Source organism: Geotrypetes seraphini, chromosome 3 (assembly GCF_902459505.1).
Source record: "Geotrypetes seraphini chromosome 3, aGeoSer1.1, whole genome shotgun sequence".
Taxonomy (NCBI): domain Eukaryota; kingdom Metazoa; phylum Chordata; class Amphibia; order Gymnophiona; family Dermophiidae; genus Geotrypetes; species Geotrypetes seraphini.
In genome coordinates, this window is record NC_047086.1 from 40,074,317 (window position 1) to 40,090,732 (window position 16,416).

The window sequence follows — 16,416 nt, forward strand, 5'->3', positions numbered from 1 at the left end:
CTGATGATGCAGGAAAAAAATTGCTCCAATAGCTAAAACCCTGGATTTCAGGGCCCAAAACTTTTTTCCTACATTCCCGAGAGGCTTTCGTTACATCCGGAAAAATTTGAATTGACTGCCCTCAAAAAACAACTTTTTTATGTTTAAAGTAATTCTTTAAAACTAGCAATTTATCTCTCTCTGACAAGAGAGTATCAACAAAGTTGAACGAGTGGAAATTATATCTTGAGTGTCCTCTAAGAAGGCAGTGAGGTCCCCCAGCTGCTAATGCTGGGGCTCCTCTAGTTGACATTGCTAGTGATGATGGCAGGTACATAACCTTCTGAAATACAATTGACTCAGATATTTCCAGTTTTAAAATTTCTCTAAGATATTTTCTAAGCAATATTTCAGCTGAAAGCAAAGGTGGACAAGGGAAATTTTAAAAGTGAAGATTATTAACATGCAAACGATTTTCCAATTGTTCCAATTTATGATGCATAGATCACTTAGAGGTCCTCTTATCAAGCTGCGGTAAAGGTTTAACGCGCGTAATACCGCGTATTAAACCGCCTGTCGCGCTAGCCACTAACACCTGCATGGAGCAGGCGTTAGTTTTTTAGCTGGCCGTGGGGGTTAGCGCGTGATGAAATGTCCGACGCGCTAACCTCGCTAGCACGGCTTGATAAAAGGTTTCCTTAAACTCTTTGGAAAGAAGAAAACAATTGTTATAAAGGTGCTGCATTCTTTGCTTAGTGTAGAGAAAAGCACCTTGGGATTATGTTTGTATCAAATGGGCCTCTCTCTCTCTCTCTCTAGTCTAGCTTTTTAAATTTTGCCTGCATTGCCCTGTTTCATTTATCTCAGATTCTTTTGTAAGCTGTAAGGGTTATAAAATTTGCAGTGCTGCTAATGCTATAAATTAGTAACAAAAGAAAATAATTTTATGATGGTGTATACAGAAGTGCACCGATAAAAATACTGATAGAGCAGAAACAATATCCAGTGCATTTATACACATTTCTTAGGAAACAAGGGTCTGCGCAAATAACTATTATTTTATCTCTGGGTTTGATTTGTGCTCATTACTTGGGTTTGATTTTAGGACACATCTGCTCTTTGTGCTGCCAGGGACCTACCTAGATCCCAAGTAGTAAAAGAGACCCTATGCTGCTTATCCTAGGAATAAGCAGTGAATTCCCCCAAGTCATCTCAATAATGGCTCATGGACTTCTCTTTTAGGAAATTAGCCAAGCCTTTTTTAAACCCCGCTAAGCTAACTGATTTCACCACACTGTGTGCCATGAAGTATTCAATCTGAAATGTAGAATCCTCAGACTCTGATAATTCTGTAGATTGGTCTGAGTCACATCTTTCTTGTTCATTCTGTGAACAGATTTGATGTCTTAACTTTCATTTGTGTTTTGCTATTGGCCTGGATGTTGTAGAATTTTCAATATGTGGCAATCGGACTGATTGACCGATTGCTTGGGAGTAGGTGATTTCTATGTGGAGTTTCCTCAGGACCTTTTCTACTTTCAGGTGTCAGTTTGTACACTGGCAGGTTTGGCAACTGAGTCACTACCATGTAGGGCTCTTTGCAGCAGCAGTTTGATAGCTTGTGCTTGCCTGAGATTGATCAGTACTCTGTCCCCAGCTTGGAGATCTTGGCTTTTGACTCGGACATCATAGCTGAGTTTATGGCCTACATTTTGTTTTGTTTGTCAACTGTCTCCTGAGCTGCTTGATAAGCAGCATTGAGTTGCTGTTTGAGATTCTGGATGTATTTGAGATGGTTACCCAAAGAGTGTCCATTTGGTGTGACTCCAAAGCATTCATCCACAGGTAGTCTAGCTTCTCGGCCACACATAACATAATAAGAGGAAACATAATAAAAGGAATACAGTGGTACCTCAGAATCTGAACGCCCCAGAACTCGAACAACTTGGAATCCAAACTATTTTTTAAATTAAATTTTGCCCCAGAATCCGGCAGGGGCCTGATCTTGCTGTCTATGCCACAGCGCATTGTTCCTACTCAGCCCTCAGGCCATCTATATTAGCCATGTGACCAGCAGAAAATAAAAGGAAGAGGTTTATTTGAAAATGTGAGTTTATGGGACCAAGGAATGGATTAATCCAGTTTCTATTATTTTCAATGGGAAAAATTGTCTTGGAATTCAAATGTTTTGGAAGGGAAGGAAAGGAGGGGGTGCTGGAACCCGGGGCGGTCTGCCCCCCCTTACTACACCACTGGGTATGTGACCTTTTGATGCCACAAACTTTACACATTTCTCTGATAAACCGGCTTTCAAAATCTCTACCTTGGTCAAAGTGGATTCTGTCGGGAAATCCATAGTATACAAAATATTTCTCCCATAACACTTTTGTTCATTGATTTTTAGTAGGGTAGGCTTGGGCATATCAGGTGAAATGATCAGTGATCATCAAAATATTACCAATGTTTCAGCTGTCATTTGTCAGACACAGGAAATCGATGCATCCTAGGTCTAGTGGTCCATTGCTGGTAATGTGCATTAGAGGTACAGCTCAGGTAGGTAATGTCTTTCTCATAATACACTTTCCACATGTCTTAAAACATGGTTCAATGTCAGCAGACAATCTGAGCCAGAAGAACCTGGCCTTAATCAGCTCAGTGATGGCCTGTCTTATCATGTAAACTTCTTAATACAGAACCAAGAAATTTATATGGCAGCACCAACTGTTTTTTAGAGGCAGCCAGTGGCATCTCGGGTGGTTCAATATAACAAATCATCTGACATAACCAGATGGTTTCATTCATGAAGTAGAAGAGGTTCTTCTGGGTGATTTGACATTATAGACTCAATAGGTTTGTGGTATTTCTTTGCTTTCCACACTGACTCTAGACCTGGATCATTTGTCTGGGCCTTCTGCAGGTCAGATTTACTTAAAGAAGGCAAACTATCTTCACTTAGGCTGGTGACATTCGTAAAAGCCACAGGTAGGATGATGGCACACTCTCCCAGTGAGGAAACTGCTTCTCCCTCACTAGTAGACTAGTACAAGGCTCTGACCCCATCTTCTGGTATTGCACCCATGGGTCAGAAGAATGACTTCTGTACATTCTCCATGATAGTGCATCAGCATTAATGTTTACTTTTACAGTTTCAAGTTTATTCAAATTTTATAGACCGCCCAATCTGCGTTCTAGGCAGTAAACATTATGTTAAAAACATATACATCCTTTTAAAATAGTAGTCATAATTCAAAACATTTAAAAACAATACGGGAACAAACAGGAACAAAAGGAAAGAAGGATAGAACTACAATTTGTCAAGTAAAAAAGAGAACATATAGGGAAGGAACAAAAGGAAGGGTATCAAAGTAGATTAAAACTACGTAGCCCTAAAAAGGACATTTAGGTCTCGAAAGCATCAAGATATAGAAATGTTTGTAGTTTTGTTTTAAAATGGTTAAGATTTGATTCTTCCTGTACATGTGCCAGTATTTTAAACTGAAGCTAGTGCAGCAAGCCAGTGACCAGTAGCTTTGAGCTTAGCCATAGTCAGTACATATTGAAGTGGACTGTTGTCAGTGTATACTGTGAATTTGGCACCATATAGATATTTGTGGAATTTGTCTACTACAGCCCACTTCAGTGCCAGGAATTCCAACTGGTGAGCTGGATACTTTTTTTCAGGTTCAGATAATTTTTGGCTGGCAAAGCAACAGGCCTCATACCCTCTGGATGTTCCTGGTACAATACTGTGCCTAACCCTTCTTGGCTAGCATCTGTTTGCAGAATGTAGGGTAGTCGACAGTCAGCAAATCGAACACTAGTTTCCCTTCCACTTTCATGGAGATTACTGGTGTGGGTCCAATCAATTCTTTTCGTATAGTAGAGGCAGAATCTCAGATGGACACTGGTTTGGTATTGGATCTATTTGTATTGTGGGTCCCCAGGCGCTCCTTCACTGGGTCCCTCTGGAGTTTCCCAGAAGCTTGATGGACTTGGTCCCATGTAGGGCTCTAAGTTGCCCTATCTGGCCTGTGGAGTTACTGTTTTGCCATTGGCTTCCTTCTGTATACCTGTAATCAGAAGTAGGCCTAGCCCTTTCCTTACTGTTGTGGTAGTACATATTGGGAGATCTTTGACTCTCCTTGTACTTCTTGTCATTTCCAGAGTTTTCTCTCTGGCTGTTTCTCTCATTTGTGCAATTGCGCCTCCTTCAGGGCTGTAACTTCCTGGCACATCTCAGCCAATAGGGTCTGAAAATGCTTCTCTTGTTCCATAGTCATCACAGTAGCCACTACCTCTCTCTCAACCTTTGGAATAGGCTTAGTACTATCCTGTGTTCTCAAGAAGGCTATTTCTTTTTGCAAATGCCTAATAGACTCTGTTAAGCAAGCCACTTCATTAATCTGAGCAAAAAACAAGGCAGATGGTTCAGGGATTTTCTTTGCTCCTACCAAAGCCAGACTTACTTCCTCCTGCTCCTCTTTCTCTAACCTTTTGGAGCAACTGTAAAAACTAAAAGGATGTTGAAGATGAAGAGTGAGGTAAATTGGAAACAACCACAGCGAAAGGACACCTCACAGGATGGCGAACGCCTTCAATGTCATTCACATCAAAATGTGTGTTGAACTATATAGGCTCTTCTTCACAACCTCCTATTGCTAAATAATGTATTCAGTTCCTGTTGTTTGACTTTCTATGATATTAGGTATGAAAAATAAAAAATAAAAACCATACAACAGTAAGGATTCATTTTCTTTACTTATCCTTTTATTGCAGTGGCTCTAGCTTTCCCTGACGGGACCCGTTTCGCCTGAGAGGGCTTTTTCAAGGGTTCAAGTTGGAGTTCATTTTCAGCATCTGTGTTTTTTTAACATGCAGTGTAGCTCTAGCCCCAAAAAATCACGGGGCAGGATCGCGGCAGAGAGAACGTGCCGCTGAGGACCACGGGCAGCTGCAGGGATCGCTATAACACCACAAGCCTGCAAGCTGCCCTATTATCCTAAAGGATGTAAGGTGCAGGCTTACAGGGAGGAGCGGGCGTTCATTCGTGGCGGAGAAAAAGTGCCTTCGCGGCGGGGAGGAAAAGTGCCTTCGCAGCAGGGGGTTCTTGGCGGCGGGGAGCAGGCCTTCAAGGCAGGGAGGCAGGCCTGTGCAGAGGGAGGAGGAGGAAGAGTTCCTTTGGCATGGGGAGGCAGGCCTGTGCAGAGGGAGGAGGAGGAAGGAGTAAGAGAAGGGAGGGGAGATACCAGACCTGGGGTGAAGTGAAGGGAAGAGAGAGACTAAACCGAAAAAAGGGGGAGGAAAGCAGAGGAGAGGTGCTGGACTAATGGAGAGAGGGAGAGGGAGAGAGAAATGCAAGACCACAAAGGGAAGGGTACAAGAGGGACAGATACTGCTCCAAAGTAGGTGGGCAGGGTGCAGGATGGCAGGAGAGATAGTAGGAGAAAGCCTGTACCTGGGGAAGGGGATACAAGAGGTAAGGAAGAGAGAAAGAAGAAGCTGGATATGGGGAGAGATAAGATGTTGGGCATGGATGGAGCATAGGAACAGGGACACAAAGGGGACAGTACTGGAGAAGAGAATAGGGACATAAAAGAGAGATGCTGGATGAAAGGGTAGATGAGAAAAGGAGAGATGGTGGATCTGTGGATGGTGGGGTCCATCGCTGCAGCTGCGGGGGGAGGGCGGGGTGGAAATGAAAAAAAGGAAAGATGTCAGACCTCCGGGGGAGGAAAGGGAAACAGAAGGGGAGGACAGAGATGGAAGATGGATGGTTAGCATGGAGAAAGAAGAAAGGAGAGCCTGATAAGAAGACAACCAGATCAATATGGGACCAACAAGATTTGAAAAATGACCAGACAACAAAAGGTAGGAAAAATAATTTTATTTTCTGTTTTGTGATTACAATATGTCAGATTTGAAATGTGTATCCTTCCAGAGCTGGTGTTGGACCGCAAATGTGAGCTAGGATTTAATAGAGAGAGGAAAAGTATTTTTTTGTTTGTTTATTTTGTCTATACCACAGGACCAGTGAGGGCAAAGGGGGTGAAGGGGCTAAAAAATAAACCCACCAGGATGTTTGGAAAAAACCACCCAATTGGGCAGAAAAATCGAATCGAATCTAATCGAGAAATAGATTCAATAGGCTGAATTGAATCGAAATTTTTTTTTCCTGAATCGGGCAGCACTAGGAAAGACCTCAAATGTCCCTGTGCCCAAAGCTCATAGCTTAGTTCAAGGGCACCTCAGGGAGCAAAGGTATTATCATGGGTCAGAAAACCCTTCTGTATTTTGATTTTTTTAATGTGCTCTAGTAAAAAAAAAAAAATTTTCAAAAATATATCAAAATTTACTTAGTGCACAAAGGCTCTTTAGCCTGCAAACACAAAATTCAGAGTGTTGCATTAAACAAAACTCCCTAGGGACAATGGGAGACATACAACAACAAATAATGGAATGCAATAGTCCAAATGCACAATGTGAAAACCAGCAGGAAATAAGTAAGTGAAGAAAGGCACTTATCTGTAATCCCAACAGTGGCCAAAACCGTTTTACTTGGCTTCTTCAGGGAATATTAGAATAAAAGTCCATTCACAAAAACATGCTGGAAATTGAAAACCCCATGGCTTCAGTGCAGGGGAAAACTTGTATGTGACGCCAAAGGATTATATTGTCCTGGTTTACTGACAGGTAGAGACAGAAAAACGCTCTCAATCCTGTCTCAATTTGATTTTGTGTTCATTATTGGTTTGGAGGTTGTTTTTTTTTAGCACAATTTGCCTTTATCACATTTTGCTAATTATTGATTTATCATTTTTTTCAGATGTAACAACTGATCCGTGGCATGATTCAGATCCCTTTAATACAGGTAAGTTCTTTAAGTCATGTATGCATATATGTGTGTGTGTGAGCAAAGCTTTACCCTAGCAACTCTTCCTCTATGTGTTTAATGCAGCTTAATAATTGCAACAGCTCTTTTCACGCAGAGCAATAATTCAGTTTGGTACTGTACCTCCTTCTGTCATGACTAGCAGAATGTGGTACCAACAGTTCCTCCTCTCATGCACAGGACATATTTTGGCATTGGATTTTACTACCTGTCCCATTGCATCTTGCTAGGAAGCCTCTTGACTTGCTTTGTCAGTTATTACTGTTCCATAGCCATGGAAACAGGATCAAATTTGGAAATTTCTCAACTTAAAAGGGGCCACTGAAAAGTTCTCAGACCAACCAATAATGTTGGGCAGTCTCCATCAAGGGCTATGCACTTAGTCCAGCGATTTTTCACTTTTTTGTTTTGTAATTTTCCGATGGAATGAAAAAATTGGAAAAATCGCTGGACTAAGTATATAGCCCTCAATGGAGACTTCCCTAACTTTGTTGGTTGGGCTGAGAACTTTTCAATGGCCTCTCATAGTTATTGCTGACTTTTTGTACAATCCTGCTCTATTCCTGGACTAGTGGTTATTTTCCTATGGACACCAGATAGGTTGTAGGAAGCCTCAAACAAACAATGCTTTGAGCCCCTCCGATCTTACCTCAGGATTACCTCCCAGGAATCCAGTTTCTTTCCTACAAGCCAGACTATAGGAACTTGTCTTTTCTGCTCATGTTTATTTTTCTTTAAACTTGGTATTTTTGTTCACAAATTCTGCCCCTGTGCTGCAGAGATTCCCCACAGGGATAGCTCTGGTGCGGGAGATCACAGACTTTACTTAAAGTCTGTTTTCAGGAGGTTGACTGCTTGTCAGTGCACCCTCTGGACAGCCTGCATTTTGGTTCAGGCCTCAGGAAACATTCTATTGGGAGCCTACTCACCCTAGGTTCATCTGCTAGTGGGTCTGAACGCAGGCTGTGTGAATCTATGGAGGTGTTCCCGGGATTGGGGCTGACTGTGTTCCTCCGCCAGGTCGTTTGCACAGTGTATCCAAGGGTGGCTGAGGTCCACGGTCGTTGGTGTCAGGCCGGGGGGGGGGAGGGGGAGGAGGGCAATCAGAAGACCAGCAGTCCAGTTAGCATACTTGTAGAGGCAGAGGATCTCCCTATAAGCTGCTTCAGCTTCCATTGCAGTCGTACACAGCACATGTCACAGTGAGTATGGGGCTGACAGCCTGAATCAGTGATTTGGGGGTATCTCTATAAGTGGGTTTTAAGAGGTTTGGGAGTGTGCCCTAGTCCCCCTCCCTAAAATCTCAAAATTGCTGTGTTTTAGGAGTCCCTGTGTTTTTCCCGGGCTATTTTATTCTAAATATTGAATTTTCCTGATTTGAATTTAAAGTTGTTTTTAGCTTCTACAAGCTTCATTTTTGAAAGATAACCATTCAGGTGAACTCCCCAGGGCTTGATTCTGTGGATTCATGCCCTATTTGTGGTGGATGGCTATCCAGAGAGCGGCCATGTTCCACATGCACTGCGGCATGGGAGGGAGGTGAAATTTCAGCAGCCCAAGTACTCTCAACCTATGAAGGGGGTCCTGCTTCTGATTCTGGCCGGGGAAATTTGAAAATGTCAACCACAGGCCCTTAGGATGGCGCAATTACTGTTCCTGCTAAGCGCAACCTTGATGCTTCGTCCAAAGCACATAAGTCCACCAAGCATACTAAGAAGGGTCCGCAGGAGGTGGCGCCTGCTGCAGATGATGGGTTTTCTCCTGAATTTATTAACATGAGTATCAGGTTTATTTGGCAAAGAAAGTGATGCCAGCCGTCTCTCCACAGGCATCTTTGCCTGCTGGAGGGGATCAGGACCCTCCATCCCAGAACACAAGAATTGTGCCCAGCTCTCCTGTAGTGGCTAAAAGTAGTGCACTGGCAGTTGCCATGGTCGACCAGGATGACCTAACCATGCCCTTACTTACGCAGGCTGGCACTACCTCCATGGGGGATGTTGCTTGGTCATCTTTGCATACTTTCACCAAGTTTTACAGGATCAATGTAGCGACCTGCTTTTCACTCCTCCGTTTTGGCAGCAGCCTCATCAGTCCCACTCTGACTCTACGGGACTGCTCTGTTACGTCCCACTAGTCCAGGAATAGAGCATAGATTTACAAGAAAGATTAGCAAAGGTAAGAACTAAATCTTTCGTTCTTGTACAATCCCAATCTATGCTCTATTCCTGGAACCCGCCCTGTGAGTTGCTGATTCACCAATTATCTGCCTTTACAAATACTGTACTGGTAAGCTAGATTCTGAATTCTTGACCAGCCTTTCTAAGAGTTCCATCCGAATATGTTTAGCACTTTGTCTTAGGGGTCCCTAGTCCCCCTTCCGTCATTGCAGGCTGTTTCTCCTTATAGCACTGTTATTTTTATTGTGCAGGTTCCTAATGTTTTAATGACCTGATTCCATTGTTCATGATTGTTCTGGTTTTATGTTATGAGCAGATTAGAGTTATTGGTCGGGGTATATCCCCATATCCCTCTCTTTTGCCCTTGTCCTCTACAGGTGTTTCTGGCTGTTTTGTCACAAACTAGATTCCTGGGGGGCAGTCCTGAGGTAAGAGGGGAGGGGTTCAAAGCATTGTTTGTTTAAGGCTTCCTACAAGCTGTCTGGCGACCATAGGAAAATAACGCACTAGTCCAGGAATAGAGTGTGGATTTACAAGATAGAAGATTAGCAAAGGTAAGAACTGTTGGTGTCCTGGTGGCCCAATGCTTCCAAGCAGTAAAATAATCCCTGCTTTTAGGAGGACTTATTTTACTGGCTATAGTACATAGTAAATGAACACAGATAAAGATCTGAATAGTCCATCTAGTCTGCCCAATAGTCACACACATTATACTTTCATGATTAAATTGTCTTTTTTCTTTGGTATTTCTGGGATTTAGACCTTAGGAGTTCACCTAATACTATCTTTGTTCCAACTGCTTGAGTTTCCGTCAAAGCTCTCTCTAGCCTATCAAAACAATACAGTGTCTTATATACCACAGTTATCTGCAAGGAATCTATGCAGTTTACAATAAGATTTAGATCAAGTACTTGAAGTTACATTGTTAGAAGGAGAGTTGGTTTTAGAGGAAGGGGTGAAAGATGAGAAAGCAGCTAAGTTGGGAAGGGATATATTTTTAGTTTCTTCTGGAATTTCAGGTAGGTGGTGGGTTGTCGTAGGTGTGTTGGCAGTTTGTTCCAAATAAGAGGTCCTTAGTATTCAAAGGGAGCCTCAATTGTCTTCTTCCATCATACTTAGTGAGGTGATGGGAAGGATAGTTTGTAGTATTGTGATATGCGTGACTTGAAGAAGGAATGTGGGGCTTTGATACCAAAAGTTAGTCCTTCTGAATTTTCTCCATAGATTGCATTTGTGAACCATGCAGGCTAGAATTGGATTCTCTTTTTCATCAGTACCCAGTGTAGTTGTTCTGGTAGTGGACTTGCCCTCTCATATTGACTCTTTTTGAGAATTAATCTTGCAGCCGTGTTTGTAGTAGTTGTAGTCTCTTGCGTTCTTTTTCTATAATGCCACAATATAGCGAGTTGCAATTGTCTAGGTATGATATTAGAACTGATTGTGCTACTGTCCTGGTCCTGGTCTTGGTCTTGGTCATAGAAACATGATGGCAGATTCAGTCTGCCCATCCACAGTAACCATTATCTCTTCCTCTCTCTAAGAGATCCCATGTGCCTATCCCACACTTTCTTGAACTCAGACATAGTCTCTGTCTCCACCACCTTCTCCAGGAGACTGTTCCACACATCTACCACCCTTTCTGAAAAAAAAAGTATTTCCTTAGCCTTACTCCTGAGACTATCACCTCTTAACTTCATCTAATGCCCTCCAAGGACCGGTCCAAGAACTGGTCTTATTGTCCTCAGTTGTCTTATCTTAAAGAAGGATTTTTTCACTAGAGAGGTGATGTGTGTGTTGAAGGTTATGCTCAAGGAGTTTTAGTTTATCTTTAGACTTTCACCTGTGGATAACTCCATTTCTGTGCTAGGTAGCAAGCTATAGTCTCCGAACCATAATATTCTTGTTTTAGGTTTGTTTAGTTTGAGGAAATTTATCATCGTCCATTGATTATTGCATTCTGACTCTGATAGAACAAGCATAACAAACATAATTGGCAAAACATATATAATAACACATATCTATCAGCTATACGTAGTGTGAGACATGGTATTCTAAAAATCCCCCTGTTCTCAGTCTTACCCTCAACACTCTCCCACACATACCATATGTACATTCCCCCACATATCTCCTACCCACATCCCCCCATCTTTCCTACTCCTACGTATGTTGAATAACATACTGTTATAGAATAGATGATGAAACACTTTCCCTCCCCTGCTTGATTTTTTTTTTTAAATTTATTTATTTTTAACAGTTTAACAAGAAAATAAACTTCTTGTACAGAAATGAATAAGATATAAATTTCACTACAGCAGCGATTGAATTATAGAAAGTAAAGTTATTAACTTAATCAATATTTAAAGTCCCATATTTGAGAGATCCAAGATTTAAATGAGTGATTCAACAACCGCTCATCCCCCAACTCTGGAACCAACTCCCCCCTCAAATCAGACTACAAAACTCATTGATGATCTTCCGGAGAGCGGTAAAGACCCTCCTCTTCAACTAAAATTCAACCAGTCTATGCCTCTCCCCCTTAAACCCCCCTCCCCTCTAACCTCTCTTCCCCTTTGAAACTCCTACTTAAATGGCGGTGCAGTCCTGTACTAAATTACTGTATAGTCTTGTCTTGACCAAATGTATTTAATCTACTTTATAGTCTCTGTATTGTCCAAATTTGCTCCATTGTGAATGTTTGCTTGTAGACCGTTCTGAGCTACTGGGAGGACGGGATAGAAATCTAAATAAATAAATAAATAAAAAAATAAAGGAAATAACATCCTATTTGGAAGATAAGCGGCCAACTATTAGTAATTACAGAAAGATTTTCTTATTAGGTTGATATTATTACATTTCCCCCCTCAAGACGTTTCATGGTTAGAAATCCTGACAGCTGGGAGGGTTCAAAGAATATATAATTACAGGACTTATGTTTTACAAGACAGTTACACAGATATCGTAGAAGAAAAGTTGCACCCTTTGCAGTTACTCCTGGCTTTAATAACAGAAATTGTTTTCTTAATTTCTGAGTTTCTTTTGTCACATCCGGAAACACTTGAATTTTTTGACCCAGAAATTCCTTATGTCTATTCTTGAAGAATCATTTTAATATTCAATTTTTATCAGGTAACAATACTACTTTGACCAACAAAGTAGCTGGTCTAACTAATTATTTTAATGATGTATCCAACATAGTTGTTAAGTCCATCTGTTGCTCCTGATCTTGTTGTTGAGGTTGTTGCCCTTCTTGATTTTCCATTGGAAGATAATAGATTTTTGAAAAAAGGGAAAAATTTCTTCTGACACATCAAGTATATCATGAAAATATTTTTTTAACATTTCTTTAGCTGAGATTGAGAAAATTTGGGGAAATTCAAAATTCTAAGATTATTTAATCGACTATTGTTCTCCAAAATTTCCAACTTCTTTCTCAGGTTTGAATTGTCTCTAATCATGGTAGATTGAATCTTATTAACTTCCAGAAGATCATTTTCAATTTTTTCAATTTTGGTATTTATTACAATATTATCTTGCTTCAAAATTTTTATATCCTCTTTTTGTTCCTGGAACTTCTGTTCTAAATCTTTAATTTGAGGTGACAAAGTCTGACCTAGAGTCACTACTAAATCCCATATAGAATCCAGGGTAACATTAGTAGGTTTAGTAATTGTGAGAATACTTGCAAACTTTGATTTCTACCCAGCTGTTCCGGCTCCCTCCTGAGCGTGTTGTTCCTCCTACTCCACCGATGGCTTCCCCGAAGTCAAACTCTCCTCCAGGGCCAAACTCGAGATAGCTTCCCGGGGGAAAGAGTCCACCACTTCAGACAGACTGTCCTCTCGTGGAGAGCTGGCACTCTGCGGTTGTGGAGGCGGGGTCCTAGCGTCTGGGCTCAGAGTGGACTCTAGACCAGGGAGAAACGCGACGGTTTCACTCGCTGCTTGCGGCTCCAGCGGGCGACTCCCAGATGCAAAAGGCTCCTGCTGAAGACGCCTCAAAAAGTCCTCGATTGTTGCCTGAGTCGGAGTCTCCAAGCGCCGCGAGGCTCCAGCAGCGCTTTTCCCTCTCCACTTCGGCATCTCCGCGAAGTTAAGTATACGAAGCACAGTCTTCTGAGAGCATCTCTCTCACTGACTGTTGTCCGCGGCCATCTTGGATCCACTTTCCCCTGCTTGATTTTATGTGTCTCATGTTGAACATAAGAATAGCCTTACTGGGTCAGAGCAATAGTCCATCAAGCCCAGTAGCCCGTTCTCACGGTGGCCAATCCAGGTCACTAGTACCTGGCCAAAACCCAAGGTGTAGCAATATTCCATGCTACCAATACAGGGCAAGCAGTGGCTTCCCCATGTCTTTCTCAATAACATACTATGGACTTTTTCTCCAGGAACTTGTCCAAACCTTTCTTAAAACCAGCTACGCTATCCGCTCTTATCACATCCTTTGGCAACGCATTCCAGAGCTTATCTATTCTCTAAGTGTCCCCTAGTCTTTCTAATTTTTGACGGAGTAAAAAATCGATCCACTTGTACCCGTTCTACTCCACTCAGTATTTTGTATACTTCAATCATATCTCCCCTCAGCTATCTCTTTTCCAAGCAGAAGAGCCCTAACCATTTTAGTCTTTCCTCAAACGAGAGGAATTCCATCTCCTTTACCATCTTGGCCACTCTTCTTTGAACCTTTTCTAGCGCCACTATATCTTTCTTGAGATAAGGCGACTTGCCATTGCCTGCATCTTATTTTCCTATCAAGAGCTTGGAGGTTCTTCCTCACTCAACCAAAACTTTAAAGGTTACTCCTAACTGAAGCCCAATATATATGTATAAATGTCTTTCCTCAGGTCACTTGCTGAGTTAACAGTGGGTTATTTTCTCCTAGGAGTAGAAGCCTGTGGTTCTAATTCATCTTTTCTTCCTCTTCTCCTCCTCATCTCATGCTCTGCTCAAGTCCCCATCCTTTTTGTCATTGTGTCCTACCTCTCTTACTTGTTCATTCGATTCTCACGCACTCTCCCTTTTTCTTTCCTTTAACGTCTCTCAGTATTTCCTCCCATTACTACCTTTCCATCCCCTGGCACTTAAATCCTCCGGTGGGCATTCTATTTCACTGGCAGGATAAAGCTAAGATAATAATAATAATTTATTTTCTTGTATACTGCCCAACCAGTAGTTCTGGGCGGTTCACAACAGGAGAATACTGAGACATTTCAGCACATGGTACAGTTTCATAGAACACACTATCTACGTACAATCAAAAATTGGAGCGCGCACGATATGGCAGCTTAACCGCGGCGCTCCTTGGTCCCAGGCAACAAACTGAATAAAAAGAAACTGTTTATTTAGCTCACCCGACCTGAAAATAATAAAAAACAACGTCGGAGATGGCGGCGATAAGGCAAGGCAAGAATGAAAAACCATGTACATCGGGAGTTTCGGCGAAAAGGTCGAAGGTCACTCCCGTATCGCCGTCGAGTGTACCAATTCCGCTGGAAGCTGAAGATCTTAATGAAAAATCTGACATCATGGCGGAATTATTTAAAATCAAAATAATGTTAACTGATAATGCCAACAAAATATCAGAAGTTAAGGAGGAGCTGATCAACCTAAAACAGGAGATTCAAACTGACAGGCAGAGAATGTCTGTGATGGAGGAAAAAATCTGCCAGTTGGAAACTATCACACAAAAGTATGAAGAAGAAAAGAAAGATGTTACAACTTTAAAAAATCAACTAATTGACATGGAGAACCGAGGAAAAAGAAAGAATATTAGAATCCTTGGCTTAGCTGAAAATATTGAAGGAGAAAACCCTATACAGTTTTTGGAAAATCTTTTGCCTAAACTGCTGCAGCTAAATTCTAAATGGCCGTTGGAGATAGAACGTGCCCACAGAATCCCCACAAGAAAACCAACAAACCAGACAGCTCCTAGACCTCTGATCTTCAAAGTATTAAGATACCAACAAGCATTTGAGATCTTAAAAGTGGCAAAAGCAAATAAAAACCTAAACTATAAAGGATCTAAATTGATTTTCGTTCCTGACTTTGCTAAAGATACTGCAAATATAAGGAAACAATTCCTCACATTCAGACAACAATTAAAAGAAAAGGGCTACATGTATGGTCTATACTATCCGTCTACAATGAGAATTTCTACTGGGAATAAATCTATATATTTTCAAGATCCTGCAAAACTGAAAGAATTTTTGACACAAGAAGAACCAATGTCTACATAATAAAACAGAATAAAGCAAATTTCTATCTAATGAAAATAGATGGAAATAAAGAAGGAAACTAATGTCTACATATAATCAGAATAAAATGAAAGTTTCATCTGAAGATAAAATATAGAAAATACAAGAAAAATAAGAAAAAAGAAGATGCTTAAAAAAAAAAAAAAAAAGGATTACTAACAGAGTAAACTATTTTTAAAACATGGACAATTTTTGATTCAAATTTTATTACAATACATTGAATGTTATGATTTAATTTAATTATTGATTTTATTCCATCCATTTAAAAAACATTTTATAATTTTTGATTCAATTATTATTAATATATTGGATATTATGATAAAATTACACTATAATAGAATTTAATACTATTTATAGAATTATTTCATCTATATTTAATACTGCTAATATTATTAGGAAAAATTTTTTTTTTTTTGAAATTGATTAAATGAGTGGGAAATTATTATAATATAGATATATAATTCCTATACATATTAAGTTACTATAAATGATGATATTTAAAAATGTTTTAAAAGTTATTATTACAATTTGATATATGAAATTAGAGCAATATTTAAAATATATTGAATTTATTCTAGGGATAATATATTACTTATATCTAAGACTTGAAATATTTAATGATTTATCTAATTATAATTTATATGAATTATTGCATATATATTTAATACTGCTTAGATTTGGTTAAATGAGTGGGAAATTATTATAACATATATATTAATTATAGAATCTTTTTGATATAAATAATAATAATAATAATAATAACTTTATTCTAAATATATATTTTATTTAATTACTTATACATATTATGGTACTATAAATGATGATTTTCAAATATATAAAATAATTTACTAAAATATTTACTATTATCCATATAGGAATAGATAAATTAATTTATATATATGAAATTAGAACTATATTTGAGATATATTTAATTTATTGTAGGGGTAATATATTAGTTATGTCTAAGACTTGAAAAAATTAACATAATATAACCAATTATATTTGATATGAATTATTATTATTATATACAAGGGGATTTAATAAAGGTTTAAATGAATAATAAGGTGGGTAAAGAAATATGAAATGTATTGAATTAGAGGTTAATTTTAAAATAATTT

At 39.8% G+C, this 16,416-nt stretch overlaps 1 protein-coding gene across 1 annotated transcript in view; it reads left to right on the plus strand.

The window, feature by feature from the left end:
* The window catches only part of LOC117357167 (pentraxin fusion protein-like), a 191,589-nt gene that overhangs the window by 7,825 nt on the left and 167,348 nt on the right, over positions 1-16,416 (plus strand). Inside the window, exon 3 of the mRNA XM_033937539.1 lies at positions 6,803-6,847. Coding sequence (XP_033793430.1) covers positions 6,803-6,847 — 45 coding nt within the window. The remainder of the gene's footprint in view (positions 1-6,802; positions 6,848-16,416) is intronic.